The following is a 19,040-nucleotide window of genomic DNA, read 5'->3' as shown; positions in this document are numbered from 1 at the left end:
GTAGTTTTTGGTTGAGTAAAGGGACTTTTTTCCCATTATGGAAAAAATAACTATTTGCACAATGTGCACTTGCATTTTTAAACAGCTTGTTCTTAGAAGAAATTCTAGGCACTCTTTTTGACAGTGATGGGTGCTGCTCCCATGGCAAGCAGGTCATATGTTTTTGGGAGGCACTGCTGTGTAGTTTGGTAGTTTTATGGTTTTTGGTGGATTTAGTGGGCAAGGTGCAGAGCTTTGAGCTGTTTGGGACATGCCTGGCTGGCGGAGGAGGGTGGTGGTAGAGCATTTGGCACCCTGCAGGGTTCACTTGTCTTAAGGCAAGAACCTTGACTGTAGCTTTATCTGGAGAAACCAAGTTGGAAGAGTGGGTACTGTTGAGACCAGTACATGAGTAACTTTACTTCAGTTGCTCCCCAGGCAAGAGCATGGAAGAGAGGACTTGATGCCTGCTTGGTATTTTCTTTATGGGAGCGAATCCCTGAGACTGAAAACCCTCTTGCCCTAAGTTGAGGAGTTAGGACTTGGTCTCCTGGAGGGATTTCTTGGTGCTAGTGGCCAGAGGCTTGAAATATAACTCTGAGGCTTTTTTCCAAAGGTCCTTTCGGAGTCTGCCTTTGAAGGGAATGTTCACACCCTTGGTTTCCCAGAAATTCGGAAATTTCTTAGAGTTGAAATGGAAGTCCTGTGCAGCTGTTTTCTTGCCTCCCTCAGATGTTGCTATAACTTTACAGTTCCTTCTCACAAGCACCTCTTCCCTTGGTGTGTAATATTTCTGTAATAAATACTACCAGAAGCATTTTAGTATCTGCATCCCATCTGCAAGTAACTGAATTAAAAGGGCATGTCTTTCCCATAGAAGCACCTAAATAAATAGAGTCATTTTCACAAACGTGTACACCAACTATGTAAATGTTCCAGAGAGAGGGTTAGGCAGATATTTGAGGCCTGATTTCTCTGCTATTCCTGAGCTGGCTTCAGAGAAATTTTGTCGAAGTTCCAGATGAGGCCCTTTTAATAAGGGGCGTGGGTTTCTCAGAACGTTCTTAACCACAGAATCCATTTTGTCAGAGGCCAGATTGTTTCTCCAGGTCCTAGGGAAGGAATAGTTTCCACAGCTGACTTTGAGAAACCTGGGTTTCCCATCATGACTCAAATGCCTTATTTCTTCAGGTAAGTGTTAGGGAACAGGATGGGGAAAGAGGGAGGAGGTCAGGAGGTAGACGTTTGGGTGGAGGAGGGAGGTATTGAAATTGTTACCTAGTGTCCACTTTCAATTCCTGATTTTTAAGGAATAGCCTAGTTTTCTCAGTGAAGATTACTTAGTAGAGATTAGGTTTAGAACAAGAAGAGCTAAATAACTTCAGCTTGGAAAGCCACTCCAGCTTGAGGCTCCTTTGTGGTATGATGAGACAGTGATCTGTGGCCTCTAGAGATTCTTGTGCCTGTTTGTTTTTTAAGCAGCCTCATAATTGGCTCTTTTCAGGAGTTGTGCTTTAAATACACTTTGGTTTTTCCTCAGTCCTTTTCTCCAGTTCCAAGTGGCAGTTGAGGTCATGCAGGGTCACTGCCACTGTGACAAGGTTCACTCTGGAATGTCAACCGCAGTAAGACTTGAGGGGGCCCAGTGTTGTCCCCAGGGCTTCTTGAGCTAGTAGAGAATGAGGTAGGCAGCCCGTTTTCTGTTCAGCTGCTCCTTGCTGTCTACCCAATGGAACTTCTCACCAGTGCTCTTTCCGAGAAGTCGGGAGGGAAGACCGATGGAGTGTCTTTCTGGGCTTTCTAAAGGATCTTCAATACAGAACAGCAGCCCATGGTGTGTGCCACAGATGGCTATTCCCTGGTCTGCCTTACCCCTTCCTGAACTGGGTTTGCCAGGCATGTGGGATGATGAATCAGCCTTAGGTCCCCCTGGAGGGAGACTGCACAGAGGTCAGATTGCATGGTCAGCTGGGCTTCTCGTACTTAAAGGAGCAGGTTGGCCTGGGCCTGGCTACGTGTCCTATTTTGGTGAGGAGCTTTGCTCTACCATGTTTTCTTGACCAATTTTTAACAACATTGAGATGTTTGAGTTACTTTCTCACTTTTGTGAGGTTAATAGGCTTATAAATACATCCAGTATCTTAATCATCTTTTGTCATGAAAGTGAACCAAAATATGAAGACTATGTACTTAAATATAACCTACTACTAACCTCTTCCCCCATCTGTAACCACCCTCTAACTGTAAAATATTAAATATCGAAATAAAGGCAAACTATTTCACAGGGGTAGGCTCTTCGGTATTCAGTTTGGACATTAGAATTTGTTTCTTGTACCTGTTAATAAAATGTTAATAAAATTATTACTGGCCTAGAAGCTTATCTTTGGGATTGGGAGGGAGGGAGATCAGAGAAGTTTTTCAACCTAGAGTTCCTATAAATAGCACCAAGATTCCTTGGAATTGGTAGAAGTTTTTCTCACAGACATTAATACTCTTAAAGTTAAGAATATGCTCACTAGATTTTTTTAAAAGTACTTTATCAAAGCAAAAAAGGAAAAGACAAGTTACAAACTAAAAGATGAAGGGTATATGAAGAATTCCTGCAAATCAGTAAAAAACAACCCAAGAGAAAACCAAAACATTAACATTTCACAGATGAAATATGGCCAAAAAATTATGTGTAATTTCTCATTAGCAATTAAGGAATTGTAAGTCAAGACTGCAAAGAAGGTACTATTTTGTACCCATTCAAATGGCAAATGTCAAGAAGCCTGACAAACCACTTTGCTGGAGAGTTTGTGGGTCTGGTCATAGATAAGAGTGTAAATGGGTGCAGCCTCTTTGGGGAATGAACTCGAAAATGAAAATTGGATATTCTCATAGTCCAGTAGCTCCCTTCCCAGGTATGTACCAGAGAAATAACATGGCTGCAGAGCTATATTCAGATGATGGCTGTAGTACAGCAGTCTAAAGGAATGAACTATGCTCACATGGATGGATCATGGTTATAGGCCGCAAGTGCTTACAGGCAGCATGATACTTTTTAAAATTTTTATAAAACTTTAGAAATAACATGAGAAATGGGAGTTTAGGTGGGAGGAGGTAGAAGAATGGGATATTCTAGGTTCCATTGGGTAGTGAGTTCACAACCAAAGAGAAATATCAAGTGGCTGGATGTGAGGGATGGGAATGATGCTTACACCTTGAGAGCCGGAGGTGGCAGCCGGCTCCAGGGACTTCAGTAATGTGTGTACTTCTTAAGGTGCATTTTTATGAATTAATTCCATAGCTTTTCATCAGCCTTTAAAGAATGTAATAGGAGACTCTCAGCCTTGGAACTGTTGAGATTTTTTTATGCCTACAGCACCCAGTATTCCTAGGTGGTCTTCCATCCAAGTACTAACCAGGCCCAACCTTGCTTAGCTTCTGAGATCAGACAAGATCAGGCTTGTTCAGGGTGACATGGCCGTAGACTGTTGAGAGTTCTTAGAGCTGGTACATTACTACCTAGGCATCTTGCTTCTATAGCAAGTGTGCACACAACTTCCTCAGCTGTGAACTGAAAAGCCAGATAGTCCTGTTAGCAGTGATGGAAAGTTTTAGAAATAGTTGTGGTTGTATAATATGACTATAATTAATGCCAGTGAATTGCACACTTAAACATATGGTTAAAATTGTAAATTTTGTTATATACAATGTATTATACCAAAACCCATGGAGTTGTTTGAAAAAAACACTAGAATTTATATAATGACATGAACTGTCTATAGTTTTTTACATCTTAATTTCTAATTCACAACTGAATGCTTTATAAATAAAATAGAACTCAGAGGAATTTGAGAACTGCCTAGAAAGGGGGCGGGGTACTCCTTCCATTCAGGTCCAAAAAGGGTCTTTGGGTTGACAGGCCCCTGATTTTGTGGGCCTGGGACACAAGAGGGCTCCTGGCCACACTATGGTTGACCTGGAGACTTTTTGCCAGTAGTGGGAGGTTACTCCAGCACCTGCCATTGCTAAGGCCCAAGACAGAAGCCAGGAGTGTAGAACAGAGCTTCGTTCCCATTATATATGGGGCTTCTGACCGTCTCTGAGCAGAAAACCCCTGGGAGGTATGTGATCCAGGGATTGATGGAAATCTATGCAGGTTTGTCCTAGTTGTGTGAGGAGGGTCAGGAGGCAGCCCAGCAAGGAGCCCAGCAGAGACTGATGTCTCTGCACTTGGGGGTGGTGGAAAGACAATGGGCTTCGGAGGCTTTGGTAGTCTGGGTTCAAATCCAGTTAGCCTATGTGAGCCTTCATCTTCTTACCTGTATAAGAAACTAACGTCCAGCTGGCTAGAGTGACTGGGGATTAAATGTAGCGTTTCCCACATGGAACGAGGGGCCATGGTGGTCATTGCACAGGCACAGGTTTGGAAATCAGATTGGGTTGGTTTTAGTTCTAGTCTCACCATGTATGGAGATGGATGGGGAGTGTCTGACACTGAGGGCCCACGGACTCACCCAAAACAAGCTCCAGTCCGTGTGCCGCCATTCTTCCCCACGAGGTGGCAGCAGCATGGACCCAGCCCTCGGTTTCCATTTCGTTTAAGGCTGAGCCTCCTATCTGTACTTCCCCCTTTACCAGCCCTGGCTGAGCCTGGGCTGCTGGAGGTCTTGGTCACCCCTTGCTGGGGCCACAGGAGACACCCAGCCCTGAACCAAGAGGGGCCCCCAGAGCTAGAGAGATCAGGCTCTGAAGCGCCAGACAGATGGGGGATGAGGGGACCCTTGGGGGCTTCCCTGGGGTCTCTGGTGGGTGGGGTTTCACCAATAGTTCCATGGCCTTGGGCAAGTCACTAGTGACCAGCAGCATAAACATTGCAGCACTACTCATGTGGTTACTCATCTCTCCCCGTGAACCAGTGCCTTCCAGACCTTACATCACATCTTTCACAGATAAGGGAAGGGGCTGGTGTAGGGGCAGCAGCCAGTCAGAATGGGGCTGTGGTCACACTGTCAGTGGTCTCATCTTGCTCCACACTTCCACAAGCCTCATCTGGAAAATGGGGGTGATAAAACTGCCTCCCAGGATGGAGGAGGAGCTATGATTGTCTTTCCTTCTCCCGTCCTTCTGCCCGCCTCCCTCTCATGCCCGTAGCTGTCCATTCCTCTGTTGGCTCTTTGCTGTGAGCTGTTTGTTCTGTCTGCCCGGTCCACATATGTCCCATGTTCTCTGTGTGTGAGTGTGTGTATATGTGTGTGTGCTATATGTCTCATTCTTGGGACTCTTGTTCTGTGAGTGTCTTTTTCTGTTTCTGGCTCTCTCACTCTGAATGTGTCTCTGATAGGCTATGTGTGTGTGTGTGTCTCTATCTAACCGTGTCTCCTTCTCCTTCTGAGTCTGAGTCTCTTGGTTGACTTCTGGCTCCGTCACTGCCAGTCTCTCTCTGTCCTTCTCTGTATCTCTGTATATTGTGTGTGTGTATCTCATTCTCTCCCTGCCTCTCTCTCCCTGCCTCAATCTCTCTCTCTCTCTCTCTCTCTCTCCCTGCCTCAATCTCTCTCTCTCTCTCTCTCTCTCTCTGTATGTGTGGGTGTCTCGGTGTGTTCATGTTTTCAGTGTGGATGTGTATTTCTGTGTTTATGTATGTTCTTTAGTGTGTGTTTCTTCATATCTTCTTACTTTCTCGCTGCCTCGTGTGTCCATGTGAGCACCCCTACTTCATTCTGTCTCCCTGTCCCTGTGTCTGTTCCTCTCCCTGTGACTTGTGTTTACGTATGTGTATTTAGTGTGTGTGTGTATCCATGTCTTTCTGTTCTCTCTGTGCCTGTGTTTGTCTCATTCTTTCTCTTTATGCCTATGTCAATTTGTGTGTGTGTTAGAGTGAGAGCGAGAGCGAGAGAGAGAGAGAGACACAGAGAGAGAGAGAGAGAGAGAGAGCGAGCAAGTGAGTGCGGGGGGGGAGTCTTTCTGTCTCTATTCACAGCAGAGCCTGTCCGGCAGGGCAGCGGATGTGTGAGGGATGATTCAGTGGCTGACAGGAAGCCCGCCGCCTTGCCTGCTGCCCGTCAGTGTCTGTGGCGTTAGCATCAGCTCAGGCAGGTGTGTGGGCTCAGGATGAAGTGGTTGTGGTGAAGAGCCCCCAACTCTCAGGTAAGCCTTTCCCAGGAGTTTCTGGAGCCTGGCCCTGAGGCAGGAGTCTTGAGGCTGCTCCACCCCTGACACCCTGAGGGGGTTGGAGTGGCCCTGCTGGCCTAGCAGGGGTGCTTTTTGGCCCACTGAAAGGGAGGGGGGAATATGTTAGGACACCTGGAACCCCATCTTTTAGCCCTACTACCCTGGTGCCCCTGGTTAGGGAGCTGTTACCCCGGGCCCTGTGGCACTCAGAGAGGCAATCTGTTTCTGGGGCTCCGGTCCCCTTCCTGTTCTCACTTCCCCTAGCCCAGCCTGCACAGCTTTGGGAAGCCCCAGAGTGGTCCCCTCATTTCCAGAGACTGGTGAAGGACCAGGACAGTGGATCCCTAGGTCCAGACCCATAAGCTTTGGTTTCTTTATAAAATGGGACTGTAACATCTCTGCCACGGGGCTATGGGAGGTTGGGAGAGACTCTACAGGCAAACGTACCCAGGTCCTGCCCCAGGCCAGATGGAAGTAACTGTCCTGGCTGCCACCTCTCACTCCCCAGCCTGGCCTGCCAGCTCTCTGCTGGAGCTCTGAGAGGCTGTAATCCCTGGGGAGCTCCTTGTACCCAGCTCTGTCAAGAGGTGGCCCTGGCCTTCACCATCCCCTATCTCTGCCCTGGGACAAGGGCTTCCTAAGCCCTGTACCAGTCACCTGAACATTGAGAGGCTCCGTTCAGACCTCTCAGCCAGCCTCATCTGAAAGCCAAGATTATTTGGGGAAACAAAATAGACTCAGAGCAGAGCCCAGTGGATAGTCTTCCCAGGGCTCAGACTGGGACCTCTCGCTCCACCCTCACTGCCCAGCCTGCCCTGCGGCCCTAGGGGGCCTCAGTTTCTCCATCTACGGCATGACAAGAACTAGGAGAGTGAGCAGTATCATCTCCAAGGGCCTTTCTGGGCAGAAGGCTTGGACACTGAGGCCCACCCGGCCCAGAATCAAGGGCTTTCCCACAGCCGGCTTGTTGCAAACCTTGTTCGCATGAAAACTGCCCACTTCCCCTTGTGCTATTTTGGCCTGCAGAGCCACCGGCTGTGGCAGCCTCCCCCACCCCCACCCCTACCCAGCCCTGCCTGGCTTCTTGGGGCCTCCTGGGGCTGCTGGGGCTGCCTCTCCTGGGGCTAGCCTCCTCTCCCTCCACCTTCACCCCGTCCCACCTGCTCTAGAGCATAAGTAGAAAGCTATGAGAGAGGGCAGATTTATTCAGTTGGGAAGGTGGAGTAGCTACAGGAGATTTTCTCAGATTAGTTTTTTAAAAAATATTTCATGATTTTTAAAAAAGTAACATAAGAAAAGTTAAAAGAATGTGGCCTTTGGAGACAGCTTGCCCTGGGTTTGGGTCCTGGCTCTGTGACTGGCCAGGTGTGTGACTTTGGACAGAGTTCTCATCTCTCTGGACCTCCCTTGGAAGAGAGGAGCTGGTGTCTCCCACGTGACGCTACACGTGTCTGTGACAACTAACTGAGGTGTGTGGGTAAGGGTCACATTCTCTTCTGATCCTAGCCCCTCCCAGGGTCCCAGCATGATACCCAAATGGGGCAGTAGAGGGAGGCTCAGGACCCATGTGTCTGAGGATGAGGTAAAGTTGCTCCACGTGGTTTGCTGCAGGCCACCCAACCAGCTCCGGCCCTGACAGGCTGGGGCTGCCCCTGCCCCTTTCATGGAGACCATGATGATGGCCAGTCATGGTGGTCACGGCCAGCTGTGCTCCACCCCGCACCAACACCTTATATGTGTCATCTCAATGCCAAGCCTCATGTGACAAACCCACGGGAAGAGTGTCATTATTTCCTCCTTTTAGCTAAAGGGCAAAAGACCCATGACGCCGAGATTCCATTTGTGTTCGTGGTCAGCATTTTTGTTCTCATGCTTCCCTCCCCATCCTCCCCTATGGCCAGGTAGGTGGAGATGGGCCAAGGCTGGGGGCACCCCACAGTGTACCTCTTACCTCAGGAAGCAAGGGGGCTCTCCGGTGGTCGGGGTCTTCCGGGATGGAGGGCCACCCTTCCCCAGAGGTCAGCAGGCCAGATCCTGGGCCTCAAAAATGCCAGGCTGAGAGTACGAACTTGCTTCTGGGGTCTTAAACAGCCTGTGGAAGTGGCTGGGAGTGGACCGCTCTGTCCAAGACTCTTGCAGGGAGCATGTGTACGACCCATCCCACATGTCTGTGCCCAAATCTCCTCTGGGGGCAGGAAGAGTTGCTGTCCTAACCAAAAGACAAAGGGGCAGGAGCCTGAGGGAGCTGCTCCAACCAGCCAACTGGAAATAAGCCCCTCCGCAGGTTTGTTTCAGGAAGCCCTGGCCAGGAGCCAGGCTGGATGTGACTGATCCTCGTTTCACAGATGAGAAAACTGAGGCTAGGAACTGCTGAGGCACAGGCAGGATTTGACCCCAGGAGTCCTCTCTATAAGGCAAGTGCTCCCAACTTCACACAGCCTGAGATGGACTTAAGCCATGACAGAGTGCTCGGGAAGGGGAGCGTGCTGGGGCAGCCACACGAGCCAGAGCAAGGTGTGCAGGCTGGGGAAGCAGTGCCCAGGCTCCAAGAGGACGGGGAGCTGAGGCTGGCCAGTCACAAGGTTTGGGAATTCTAGTGTTCCCACTGACTCACGTGGCATTTTGGAGAAGGAGAAGTGACTTCTTTGTGATGAGTCCCTGACCCAGGCTCTGCTCTGCACAGAGGTTCCTTGTTATATTTGCTACAGGGAATCAGGACGCTCAGAGATATGGAGGAAGCTCACAGGTTTCAGGAAGCAAGAAATGGGCAGTATAAAGTTCAGCTTCTCCCCAGACCTCATCCTCCCCAGTTGTGAAGTGGGGAGAGGCCTTCCTCCCAGGTGCCCGATACAGAAGCACAGGTGTGAACAGAGGGAATGCTCAGTGGAGGGGGCTCCACCTGCCCACCTGGGGCATGGCCCCATTGCAGGTCCCCTGCTGCCCTCAGCTGTGTCCTGGCTATTTTGAGGCTGTACTTGCATTCACCAGGCCCCGGTGCATGGCTGTGATTGCCATGGTCTGACAATCACAGTGTGGCGCCAAGGCTGGGACCGGCCACTGACTAAGACAGCCCAGGATTCAGGGCCTCCTCACCCTGCAGCCTCTCCCTTCCAGCCTTTGCCCTCCCAGCACATCCCACCAGCCACCATGAGCATCATGCCAGGTCTGTCTATCCTGAGTGCGCTTCTCCCGTGCTGTCAGGCTCACCCTCCAAAAAGTCTTCCTTGATCTCCCCACTCCCAGCTCCCAAGACAGGAGGAATCTGGGCATGCAGATCTTTAAGGAATGGAAACCCCACTCCCAGCTTACCCAGGAGGCCATGGATGGAGCGGAGAAGTGCCCATGGATGGGGGCTGCTGAGGGCTCCTGTGCAGAAGGGTTCACGGACTCTGAGCTTGGGGAGCAAAGCAGGATTTACAGGAGGCAAGGGATACAGCGAACAAAGCTAGAGTTAGGTTCTGAAGGCTGGAACTTGAATCCCGTCCTTCCACTTAGTAACTGCAAGATGTTTGGCTTCAGTTTCTTCATCTGTGAAAAGTGAGCCTCTCCCTCAAAAGACAGTTGTGTGAATTTAGCGAGGGTGTGTGTAGGAATGTGCACATATACACGGTGTTGTCCGGTGAGTCCCCAGAACCTTCTAGCACTTATCAAATGTTGATGCTGGCCCTGGGGGCAGGGGTGGGGATCCGCAGTCAGATAAAAAAAATAGGTCTGGTCCCGGTTTGGTTTTTCTGCAGGTCCTCCCCCTAGACTTAGCTGGGGGCTATCAGGGGACAGTAGGGGTCAGAACCTGAGAGTGGGGGCTGGGTGGTTTCCTGGAGGGATGGCCCCACAGCCCCCGACCCTGGCTCATGGGGTGCCCCACTTTGTAGCATTGCAGGAAGAGTGGCCAGGAGCAGACATGAGTGTGGAGACCGAGCTGCTGTGGCCAGGGGCAGCTCTGCTGCTGTTGCTGCTGGGGGCGGTGGCCGGCTTGTGTGTGCACTGCTCCCGCCCAGGTAAAGGCGAGATTGTGGGGCGGAGTGGGTGGGGTCACGGGCACGATAGAGGAGAAGGCGGTGTACCTAGAGACACTCATAGGCCCAGACCTGGCTGTGGTTGGAAGGGCAGCCAGATAAACCTCAAAGAGTGGGGGTGACATCCCCAAGGGCTGGCCCTAAACTGTCCCTGAAGACAATGGAGCCAGCTCACTGTGGGACTTTGGTTTTGCTAGGTCAAGGGCGAATATCTGGGGTGTTTGCTTTGAACAAGGGAGGGAGGCTGGGCTGCCTGGGGCATCCACCTTCCCTTCGTCTGCTCTCCTAAATAAATGATGAGAAACACCCTGTTGACTTCAGGTGGCTCAGAGTGATTGATTGCTCAGCCCCCATGTCTTCTCTGAGGCCTCACAGGGTACAGGGGAGACAGGATGGGAGGGTGCCTTGGCTCTCAGTTCCCACCCTGGCTCCGGGACACTTGCTAATCCCGACCCATTCTTGCAGGTGTGAAGCGGTCAGAGAAAATCTATGAGCAGAGGAACCTGTGAGTGCCACAGTGTCCCCAGTCCAGTGACTTTGTGTGCCTTGGGCGTGGACATCCACGTGGGTGTCCCCTCAGGCATCCTTGCACGCCTTCCCTCACACTTTTTCTCACACTTTTCTCACTTCTTCTCACACTTCTTCTCACACTTCTTGCACTTCTTCTCACACTTTTTCCATGCCGGGCTCGGGGCTAGGTGGAGGTGGGGGGATTCTGAGCTGTCCGAGGAGGGAGAGGGGGTGCCCAGGGGCTGTCCAGGCCCTGCCTCAGCCTGGTCAAGGAAGGCTTCAGGAGGAGGGAATGCCACTCTCCAGCTGGCCCAGGAGTACCTCCAGAGAGTCTCCCTGTGACCCCACTGCAGCCTGCTGTGCTGGTGGTGGGGGCCGTGTTGACAGAGGGATCCTGCCCCCCGCAGTGTGATGGGATGGGGGGCAGAGACTGGGCACAGAGCACAATGTGAGCTGCGTCTGAGTTTCCCCTGGGAAATGCTACTAAAGGAGCTCAGGGGAAGAGGTGGGCATGTCTCCTGGGGAATTAGAGGAGGCCTAACGGAAGAAGTGGAAACAATTTTCAGAGAGAAAGAGACGAGAGAGGACATTCCAGAGAGAGAGAATGGTGGGCAGTCGCTGACATAGGACCTGAGTGGACTCTGTCTTCCAGGGTTGAGGTGGCAGGTACAGTGCGTCTTGAGAGAGATGAGCTGGATAAGGGCCTTGATTGTGGGATGAGGCCTTGGCCTTTGTCCTAAGGGCCAAGGGGGCCACACAAGTGCCGGAAGCAGGGGCTTATGTGCAGCAAGGACGTGGGGTAAAGATAAAATGGGGTCAGTGACCCAGGCAAAGTGGCGAGCCCTGGGTGGATGGAACTCCAGGCACTTCGAAGGCAAGTGGGCCCCTCTGTGAGCCCTGGGAGGGTCAGCCACGCTACATGCAGCAGACCAGGGGGTGGCCCAAGAACAAGCCCAGGCTGGGGGACAGCCGCCATTGGTGTTCTTACATTGAGTAGGAAAGTGACTGATGGAGAACCTGGGAGACCTCTGAGGTTTACGTGTGCACGCATCCACGGGCCTGCACGCCCACTCACACCCACACGCTCGCTGCACACTTGCTCATGCATGCACATTTTGCACATGCAGCACTTGTGTACAGGCCCGGGTGGCCACTCACATACAAATATGCGCACACACACCCTTTCTCATTTCCTTTTGCAACTGAAAAAAACCACAGTGAGATTTGAAAATAGAATTTTCTCATCCAGGCCCACTCTTGCGGCCAGGGCTGGATTTTTCCAGGCTTTTTTGGCCACTCGGCCCTCTAGGTCTCTAGCCCACAACCTCCATCGGGGTGGGCTGGGATCCCCTGCTGTCCCCCATGCCCCTGCCCCAAAGCTGGCCTCAGTATTTCTCCTCTCTCCTCCTTCCTCAGTCCCTGACCACTGCAGGCTCCCGATTGATCTTAGAACTGTGCAGACTAAACCTCTTCATGTAAGAGGTAGGAAAATGGGGCTGGGGTAGGAGGAGGAGAGAGAGGAGCCTTAGGTTCTTCCCACCTCACTCGGGTTCAGTCCTGCCAGCCTACATGAAAAGACTGTGTGTGCCACGGCCAGCTTCTGCGTCGCTTCCTCCTGGGAGCCATGCCTGACTCTATCCTGTGGATTTAAAGCCTCTTGCCTAAATCAGGTCACCCTGAGCCCCAGTGCCCCAGGAGCTCCTGGAAGGCTGGGCCAGGACCCATATTAGCCCAGAGGAGGAGACCAAAATGCTTTAACGGTTAGCTAACCTGCTCCACCATCTTTAGTGGTGGCTTCCATTCTCAAGGGCCTTTCCTGGTCCTAAATGGCAGCTCAGGCTCCAGCCCTGATTTCTGCATTTCGGGCTTTAGTAAGAATAAAGGAGAAGGGCAAAATGCTGTACCCCAGTTGTCAGTGACTCCTTTAAGAAGCTTTCCTGGAAAGCTTACTTTTCCTTGACCAGGGTTTAGTCATGTGGCCACACTTAGGTACAAGGGAGTGTTTCAGAGGAACAAGGGGACACTAGGCAATGGCTAGATACCTAGATGGGTCTCCTAAGCCTTAAAGTTGTCCCACCAGTTATCTGGGAATAAATAGTATGTTTGAGGGGTATGCTCTCCTAGGAATGTTAAACACTCCTGAGGTGGTAGGTGGGGGTAGCCTGTTTGTCATTCCTGGTTGAAATCACCACTGGGTCTCTGAGCAGCCACCCTAACCATCATGCCCCAGAATCTCAGGACTGCCCCCTTGCCCTACCCATGGATTCTCCTGACCATCTCTTGGGGGTCCTGGGGAAGCCCTGTCGGGGGATAGGTCCCTCTGGCAGCTGGCTTTAACCCAGGGCCATGTGATAAGGGCAGGCACCCAGTGGGTGGTTGGGTGGGTAGTCCAGAGAATGAGGGTATCAGGGGGCAGGGCTCTAGATCTGAGGCCCGGAGGGATGGCAGCTCCTCCTCACTCTCACTCTGGTGTGTTCCCACTCTCTGTTCCTTGTCCCTATCTGTCCATCTCTCCTATCTCTCCGTCCCTGAGCTGTGCAAGGCCAGGCCCTAGGTCAGCACAGTGCTATGTATTTACAGGCAAGAGAATGAGCAGAACTTTGTGGTGGCCCGGACCTATTCCTGTGAGTCGCCCAACAGTAGGGCCCAGGGGCCGGGCTTGGGGTTGGGGGTTCATATCAAAATCCCTTCTGTCCACACTGCCCTGAGGCTGTGGCCACGCATGATCTGGTGGGGTGAGGGGGTGAGGGGGCTACACTGATGGGCTAGGCTGGGGGCCTAACCGATACCTCCTTGTTCTTTGCAGTGGCTGGGCAGGCCTGGTCAGGTCCCCTGGTGGACACAGTCTATGATACGGCATCAGCAAGGTAGGATGAGCCCCCTGTCTTGGCCCTAGAGGGGTCACAGCCCCACAGGAGGAAATGAGAAGGAGGTCCCTGGCATTCCCACTTGGCTGAGCCCAGGCCAAGACCTCATCTCTCCTCGGATCTCAGAGCTCCAGTCCTGGATTCCGAAGGCCTCACCAGAGGGCTGTGGGGCTGTGGCCTTCAAACTCCCAGAAACCTTAGGGCCTCTCCCCCCGGCCCCTCCTCAGCCCCTACCTTCCCTTGCCCTGCAGGAAGGACAAGCTCCTGTGTTTCTCCCCCAGTCTTCAGGGTGAGTGACCCTCAGACACAGTATTGGGCAGGGGTGAGGTGGGACTGAGACAGGTGAATACCTTATGGGACAAATACTGTGCAGGGGGGTCCCAGGGGAAGGGGGCAGGGGAACCAGGCCTGACAGAGAAGCCTTTGCAGAGGACGCACACGGAGGATCACGAGCCAGGCTGGGAGGCCTGATGGGATTAGCTTAGTGGGAGAGGTGACAGAGAGCAAGTACAAAGGTGTGAAGGTAGGAAATACCTGGTCTTTCTTCCAGATTCTGCATCCTCCAGGTACCAGAACTTCAGCAAAGGTAGGTGGGCTCTGGGGACATGGGGGCTGTGGTGGGGACCCAACACCTGGTGCTCAGGACTAAATCTGCCTCCTCCTGTAGGAAGCAGACATGGATCAGAGGCAGCCTACATGTGAGTGGCCTTCTCCCTACCCTGGAACCTCTTCCCCGTCTCCTCTGCCCTGACTTTCTTATTTATGAAGGCATCCTGGCCTTGAACCTGACAGCCCAGGACCAGGCAAGCCCTCAGTAGCATTGTTTCTCTTCAAGTGTCCGTGGCTTTATGGGTACAGGAACAGGGACATGGCCCTGCTCTGGGGAGGGGCTGTCTGGCGGTACTCATCCAGCATTACCCAGTCAGAGACAAGTGACAGCGGCACCTGGAACCCCAGAGAGGAAGGGCCCTTGGATGCCTCGTCTCACAGAGGGGTAAACCGAGACCTAATACAGGCGGGAACTTGTCTAGGGTCACATGGCAAGGTGGCTGGAGCCAGACAGTCATGCCCTCAGCCCCAGGGTGGCTCAGAGATCCAGGGAATTAGGATGGAAAAATAGGGGGAGACTCTGGCTGAGCCCCCCATGGGCCCCTGGGGGAGTGATGGCTGGAGCAGCCCTGGCCTCACTGTCCTCCATGAAGCCCTCACCCTGACCTCGGGCCTATCCAGAAACTGGTGCTCTGTCTGTTTTCTTGCCAGAGACCCCATCGCCATGGAATATTACAACTGGGGGCAGTTCCAGAAGCCCAGGGAAGGTGAGGCAGAGGAGGAGGAGGAGGGGTGTAGGGAGGAGCAGCAAAGAAGCTCAGCTCAGAAGTCACACTCATGGGGCCAGAGGAGGTTGGGCCTCAGTTTAGACGGATGGCAGAGTTTGGTGGTGATGGCGGGGGGACAAGGGAGCTGACACCATGGCAGAAGCCCAAGTGCAGAGGAGGGAAGAGATGCGTGGGAGTTGTGGGGGTGGGCCACAGGGATGAGGAAACGAGAGGGAGCTGGGGGCAGGGGCAAGGGGAAGCTGGGCCCCTTGTCACGCAGGCCCCACTCAGGGCTAGACCCAAATGGGACCTCAGAAGAAGACTCTGGATGGGATGGCTTTGTGGATGGACACTGAGCCCTGAAAGCTCTGAGGATGCTGGAACCCTAGGCCCTTAATACTTTTGCTTTACAGAAGGAGAAACTGAGGACCAAGGGTGGGCAGTGCCTGCTGAGAGGTGCATAGGCCTGGGCTCCTGCCTGGGCCATGCTGGGGTGGGGGCTCCTCTTCTTTCCTCCCTGCCTCTTCCAATTTGGGATGGGGCCCTCATTTCTCAGAGCGCCTGTGACACAGATGGATGCTGGGTGGGGCAGTGGTTGGCATTGCAATGCCAGGGTACCAGGTTCAGATATGTCATACCCAGCCTAGGACCTTGGGCGAGGCTCCAAGCCCACCCAGCCTTGCCTGAAGGGTCCTGCCTCCAGATAAGCTTAGGTTTGCTTCCTGTCTCTCCTGGCCCCCCAGTGGCTCTCCCTGCCCCTCATTGCCTGATAGAGATGGGCCTCCCTCCCTCCAATTATTCATCCTGGGCCTGAATGCCACACCATCCTCTAATCTCTCTTCCCTAGCTCATTTGGGGAGTGACCTTGGAGGACAGAGAGGGAGCCCAGGGTGGCAGCTGATGGAGCCAGCCAGAACCCATTAAGAGCCTTGTCCAATAGCATTTTCCAGGCCCTGGGGGACCCTGGGGTTTGGCAGAACAAGTCATCTGTCAAAAGAGGGTGGGATGGAAGGACGGAGGAAAAGCCAGGCTTGATGGACAGGACCCAGTGCACCCCAAGCCCTCTCCCCTCTCTCCAACAGATGATGAGGATTCTAATTCCTATGAGAATGTGCTCATCTGCAAGCAGAAACAACCCGAATCAGGTAAGGTTGTCGACCTAGAGCTTGGCAGGGGCTAATGAGATCTGAAGTACCCGCAGCTCAAATGTATCGCCTGCCTTGAAGCCTGAAAGTTTACTGATATCTCCTTTGGGTCAAGTGCTACCTTGTGGCCCGGGAGGAGGACCCATCATTCTGGACCTCAGTGGGAATGTGCTAGAGTGATCCCTTCCTCCCCCGAGGGGCTGCCCAGCACGGGGGGGCAGGATGCCTCTCAGAAAGGGCCCATGGCACCTCACTGGCCTGAGGACTAGTCGTGTCCCCCTGCACCCCCTCTCCTGTTACTCTCCTTGCAGGCGATGAGGGATCTGAAGACTATCAGAACTCAGCTTCCATCGAGCAGTGGCGAGAGTCCAGGAGGGTCATGGGTATGTGGCTGGAGAGCAGGGGCTCCTGGGGTCAACTTCAGCAGGTTCAAAGGGGCCTGGCCTGGGAGGGCCAGGCCGGGGTGGGCTCCCCTGCAGCCAGGCCAGCTGATTCCACGGTGAAGCCTCCAGTGTATTAATGGCTGCATTGGCCTTGAACCATGCCAAGATGCCCCTCGGCAGCCATGGCCTCTTGAGGTTGGGTCTTCCTGGGCAGGCTGCCCATTCGGCTGCATGAATGGAGTCACACTCCTTCTGCTCCCCAGGTAGGACAAATCTCTGTCAAATCCCAGAACCAGGACAGACACACCATCCAGTGCAGTTTTTCCTTCAGGCTGTTTTGTGGCCTCTGGGGGTTTGAGCCCCAGGGTGGGCATTCTGGCTGCGGAAACAGGGCTGGGTGTGTCCATTGTGAACCATCTGACTGTCTGCCTGCTGGTCCACAGAGCGAGTCCCAAGAGAAGCACCTTCCTCTCCTGCAGGAAGTCTAGATGAGGATGATGGGGAGCCTGATTACGTGAACAAGGACATAGAGGCCACGGAAGCCTAGGGCAGACCTGGGAGAAGGTATAGCTGCCTCAGTGCAGGGTGGTGGCCTCACTGGTCTGAGGGACCCTATTCCAAGGGAGAAGATGAGAGCTCGAGCTGGAAGAGCCATGGGGGAGGGGGAACCAAGAGGCAGCACCTATGGGTGCTGAAATGGGGGTGGCTCTACAGGGTGCTGGGCCTCCCAAGCAGTCCCTGCCCACCCTGCCACTAACTCCCACAGGCTTGGTGAGGTGACAGATTCATGGCAGGCACAAAGGTCTCAGGCTATGGGTGTGTCAGGCAGGGAAGGCTGATGAGTTGAGAAGGGGTGGGCTCTGGGTGGGTCTCTGCAAACTGGGGCGAGTGACTTAACCTCCTGGGACCTATTTCCTCACTTGCAAAAGGAGCTAATGGGACCTACATCTTAGATATGACACTGAACATAAAGCATGAACCCAGCAGGACGTGGCCAGTGTTGGATTCAGACAAGGGGCAAGATTGGGAGAAGACGGTTCTAATGACAACAGTGGCCGAACCACATCAAACAGTCACTGCACTGGCCAGCATCGTGCCAAGTGCTCATACACACCATGTCTTGCTACCCCACAGGCACAGAGCTCTAAGCCACGTGCCTGAAGTCACACTTATAGTGAGTGGAGAAGGGGACATTGGAGCCCAGGCTCTGCCACTGCCTGGCGGCAGGATCAACTCCAGGGCCCTTGAAGGCTGTCCAAAGTCCCAATCTGGGGGACACAGGCAGTCCTCTCAGCAGGTGGCAGGCATGGTTGGGTCAGGAGCCATCCACAGAAGTTTGAGCCCAAGGTAGAGAACCCCACTGTCCATTCATTCACCCAGTATTTACCAGCCAGGGGCGAATCCCACCTTCAAGGCTGGGGACACACTAATAAACAATACACAGAATGCCTGACATTCTGGTGAGAGAGATACAACAGATACCTGTGAGATGAGAGACAGAACAGAGGGTAAAAACAGCAAGTTAGGTTGTGATAAGTCTTGTGGAGACAGAGAGAGGCAGGAAGTCACATTGGGCAGGGGGCAGGAGATGGCAGAGTAAGTTAAGAGAGGCCAGGGAGGCTTTTCGGAGCCCCCTTCTCACCCTTCTAGGGGAAGGACACCCAGAGGGACCAGCAAAGGCGTGTGCCAAGAGACTCTAACAATGGTGAGAGGTGGGGGATAGAGAGTGGTAGAGCTGGAGGAAAGTAGTGGAGGCCTGCCATGCAGGACCAGCACCTGGGTTTTTTCTGAGATTTTGCAGCAGGTGAGGGTGGACATGGGAAGGTTTGCAACGAAGAATGACTTGATGTTTCTAAAGGATCATTGGCTACTGAGTAGAGAAATGAATAGAGTCAGTTCTCTGTATGTGTTTTTGCATCAGTGGATTCAACAAACCACAAATTGGAAAATCTCAGAAAGTTCCAAAAAGCGAAACTTAAATTTGCCACATACCAAGCACAACACTGAATCCACGCAAATGAAGTGATGTGTAGGCATAACTTCCTGTAGCCCATATGCATGTACTACACCATTTTACATAAGGGACTTCAGCATTTGTGGTTTGGGTATTTGTGGGGAGGGGGTCCTGGAACCAATCCCCTGAATATACCAAGGGATGACTGACTACACAGGGGGACAGCAGTGGGAGCAGGGAAACCAATAAGTCGAGTGTACAGGAAAAAGGTGCCACCTTGGCCCAGGGAGGCGGCAGAATAGGTGTTTTAGTCAGTAGGATTCATTGATGCACTGGGCGTGGGTGTGAGGTGGGAGTTGAAGAGGAATGCTGGTTTATGCCTGAGCAGAAAGAATGTCTCTGTCAGCCACTGAGATCTATCTGGGAGGCAGAATAAGTAGACAAGGTGTATATTTCTGGGCCTATTAAATTGGAGAGGCCCACGCAGGGGGAAATATGAAATGGGCAGTTAGGGAGCTGCGCCTGGAGCCAGAGAGGTCAGGCTGCAGATAGACACTGAAGGCAGGTCAAAATAACACAGGCCTTGGTTAGGAACAAAGAGCAGTCAGGATTTCAAAGGAAAATCAGAAGCTCCTGGAAGAAACACAACTAAAGCTGCTTGATGGGCAGGCTCTCTTTTCAGCCAGCTGTGGGAGGGCAGCTGAATGCTGA

General features: G+C 52.6%; 1 protein-coding gene and 1 pseudogene across 5 annotated transcripts in view; one reads left to right on the top strand and one right to left on the bottom strand.

The window, feature by feature from the left end:
* Nucleotides 1-3,334: 3,334 nt before the first annotated feature.
* LOC111746561 lies at nt 3,335-3,453 on the bottom strand (annotated as a pseudogene).
* A 2,450-nt stretch (nt 3,454-5,903) lies between these two features.
* Nucleotides 5,904-19,040, top strand: part of LAT2 (linker for activation of T cells family member 2) — a 14,429-nt gene continuing 1,292 nt past the window's right edge. The window contains exons 1-12 of one of the 5 annotated variants that reach the window (XM_011371509.2): nt 5,904-6,114; nt 10,011-10,136; nt 10,620-10,659; nt 13,245-13,288; nt 13,471-13,531; nt 13,783-13,820; nt 14,082-14,117; nt 14,199-14,229; nt 14,792-14,847; nt 15,930-15,992; nt 16,304-16,375; nt 16,819-16,939. In XM_011371509.2, the coding sequence (XP_011369811.1) occupies nt 10,040-10,136; nt 10,620-10,659; nt 13,245-13,288; nt 13,471-13,531; nt 13,783-13,820; nt 14,082-14,117; nt 14,199-14,229; nt 14,792-14,847; nt 15,930-15,992; nt 16,304-16,375; nt 16,819-16,922 (642 nt within the window). In that variant the 5' untranslated portion in view covers nt 5,904-6,114; nt 10,011-10,039 and the 3' untranslated portion in view covers nt 16,923-16,939. Of the gene's footprint in view, nt 6,115-7,495; nt 7,608-10,010; nt 10,137-10,619; nt 10,660-13,046; nt 13,289-13,470; nt 13,532-13,782; nt 13,821-14,081; nt 14,118-14,198; nt 14,230-14,791; nt 14,848-15,929; nt 15,993-16,303; nt 16,376-16,818; nt 16,940-19,040 lie in introns of those variants that run through there. The other 4 variants (XM_011371510.2, XR_002783160.1, XM_011371512.2 and 1 more) reach the window with 4 other exon arrangements.

The sequence above is a fragment of the Pteropus vampyrus genome, unplaced genomic scaffold, assembly GCF_000151845.1.
Source record: "Pteropus vampyrus isolate Shadow unplaced genomic scaffold, Pvam_2.0 Scaffold193, whole genome shotgun sequence".
NCBI lineage: Eukaryota > Metazoa > Chordata > Mammalia > Chiroptera > Pteropodidae > Pteropus > Pteropus vampyrus.
This window is presented reverse-complemented; position numbering and strand designations above follow the sequence as displayed.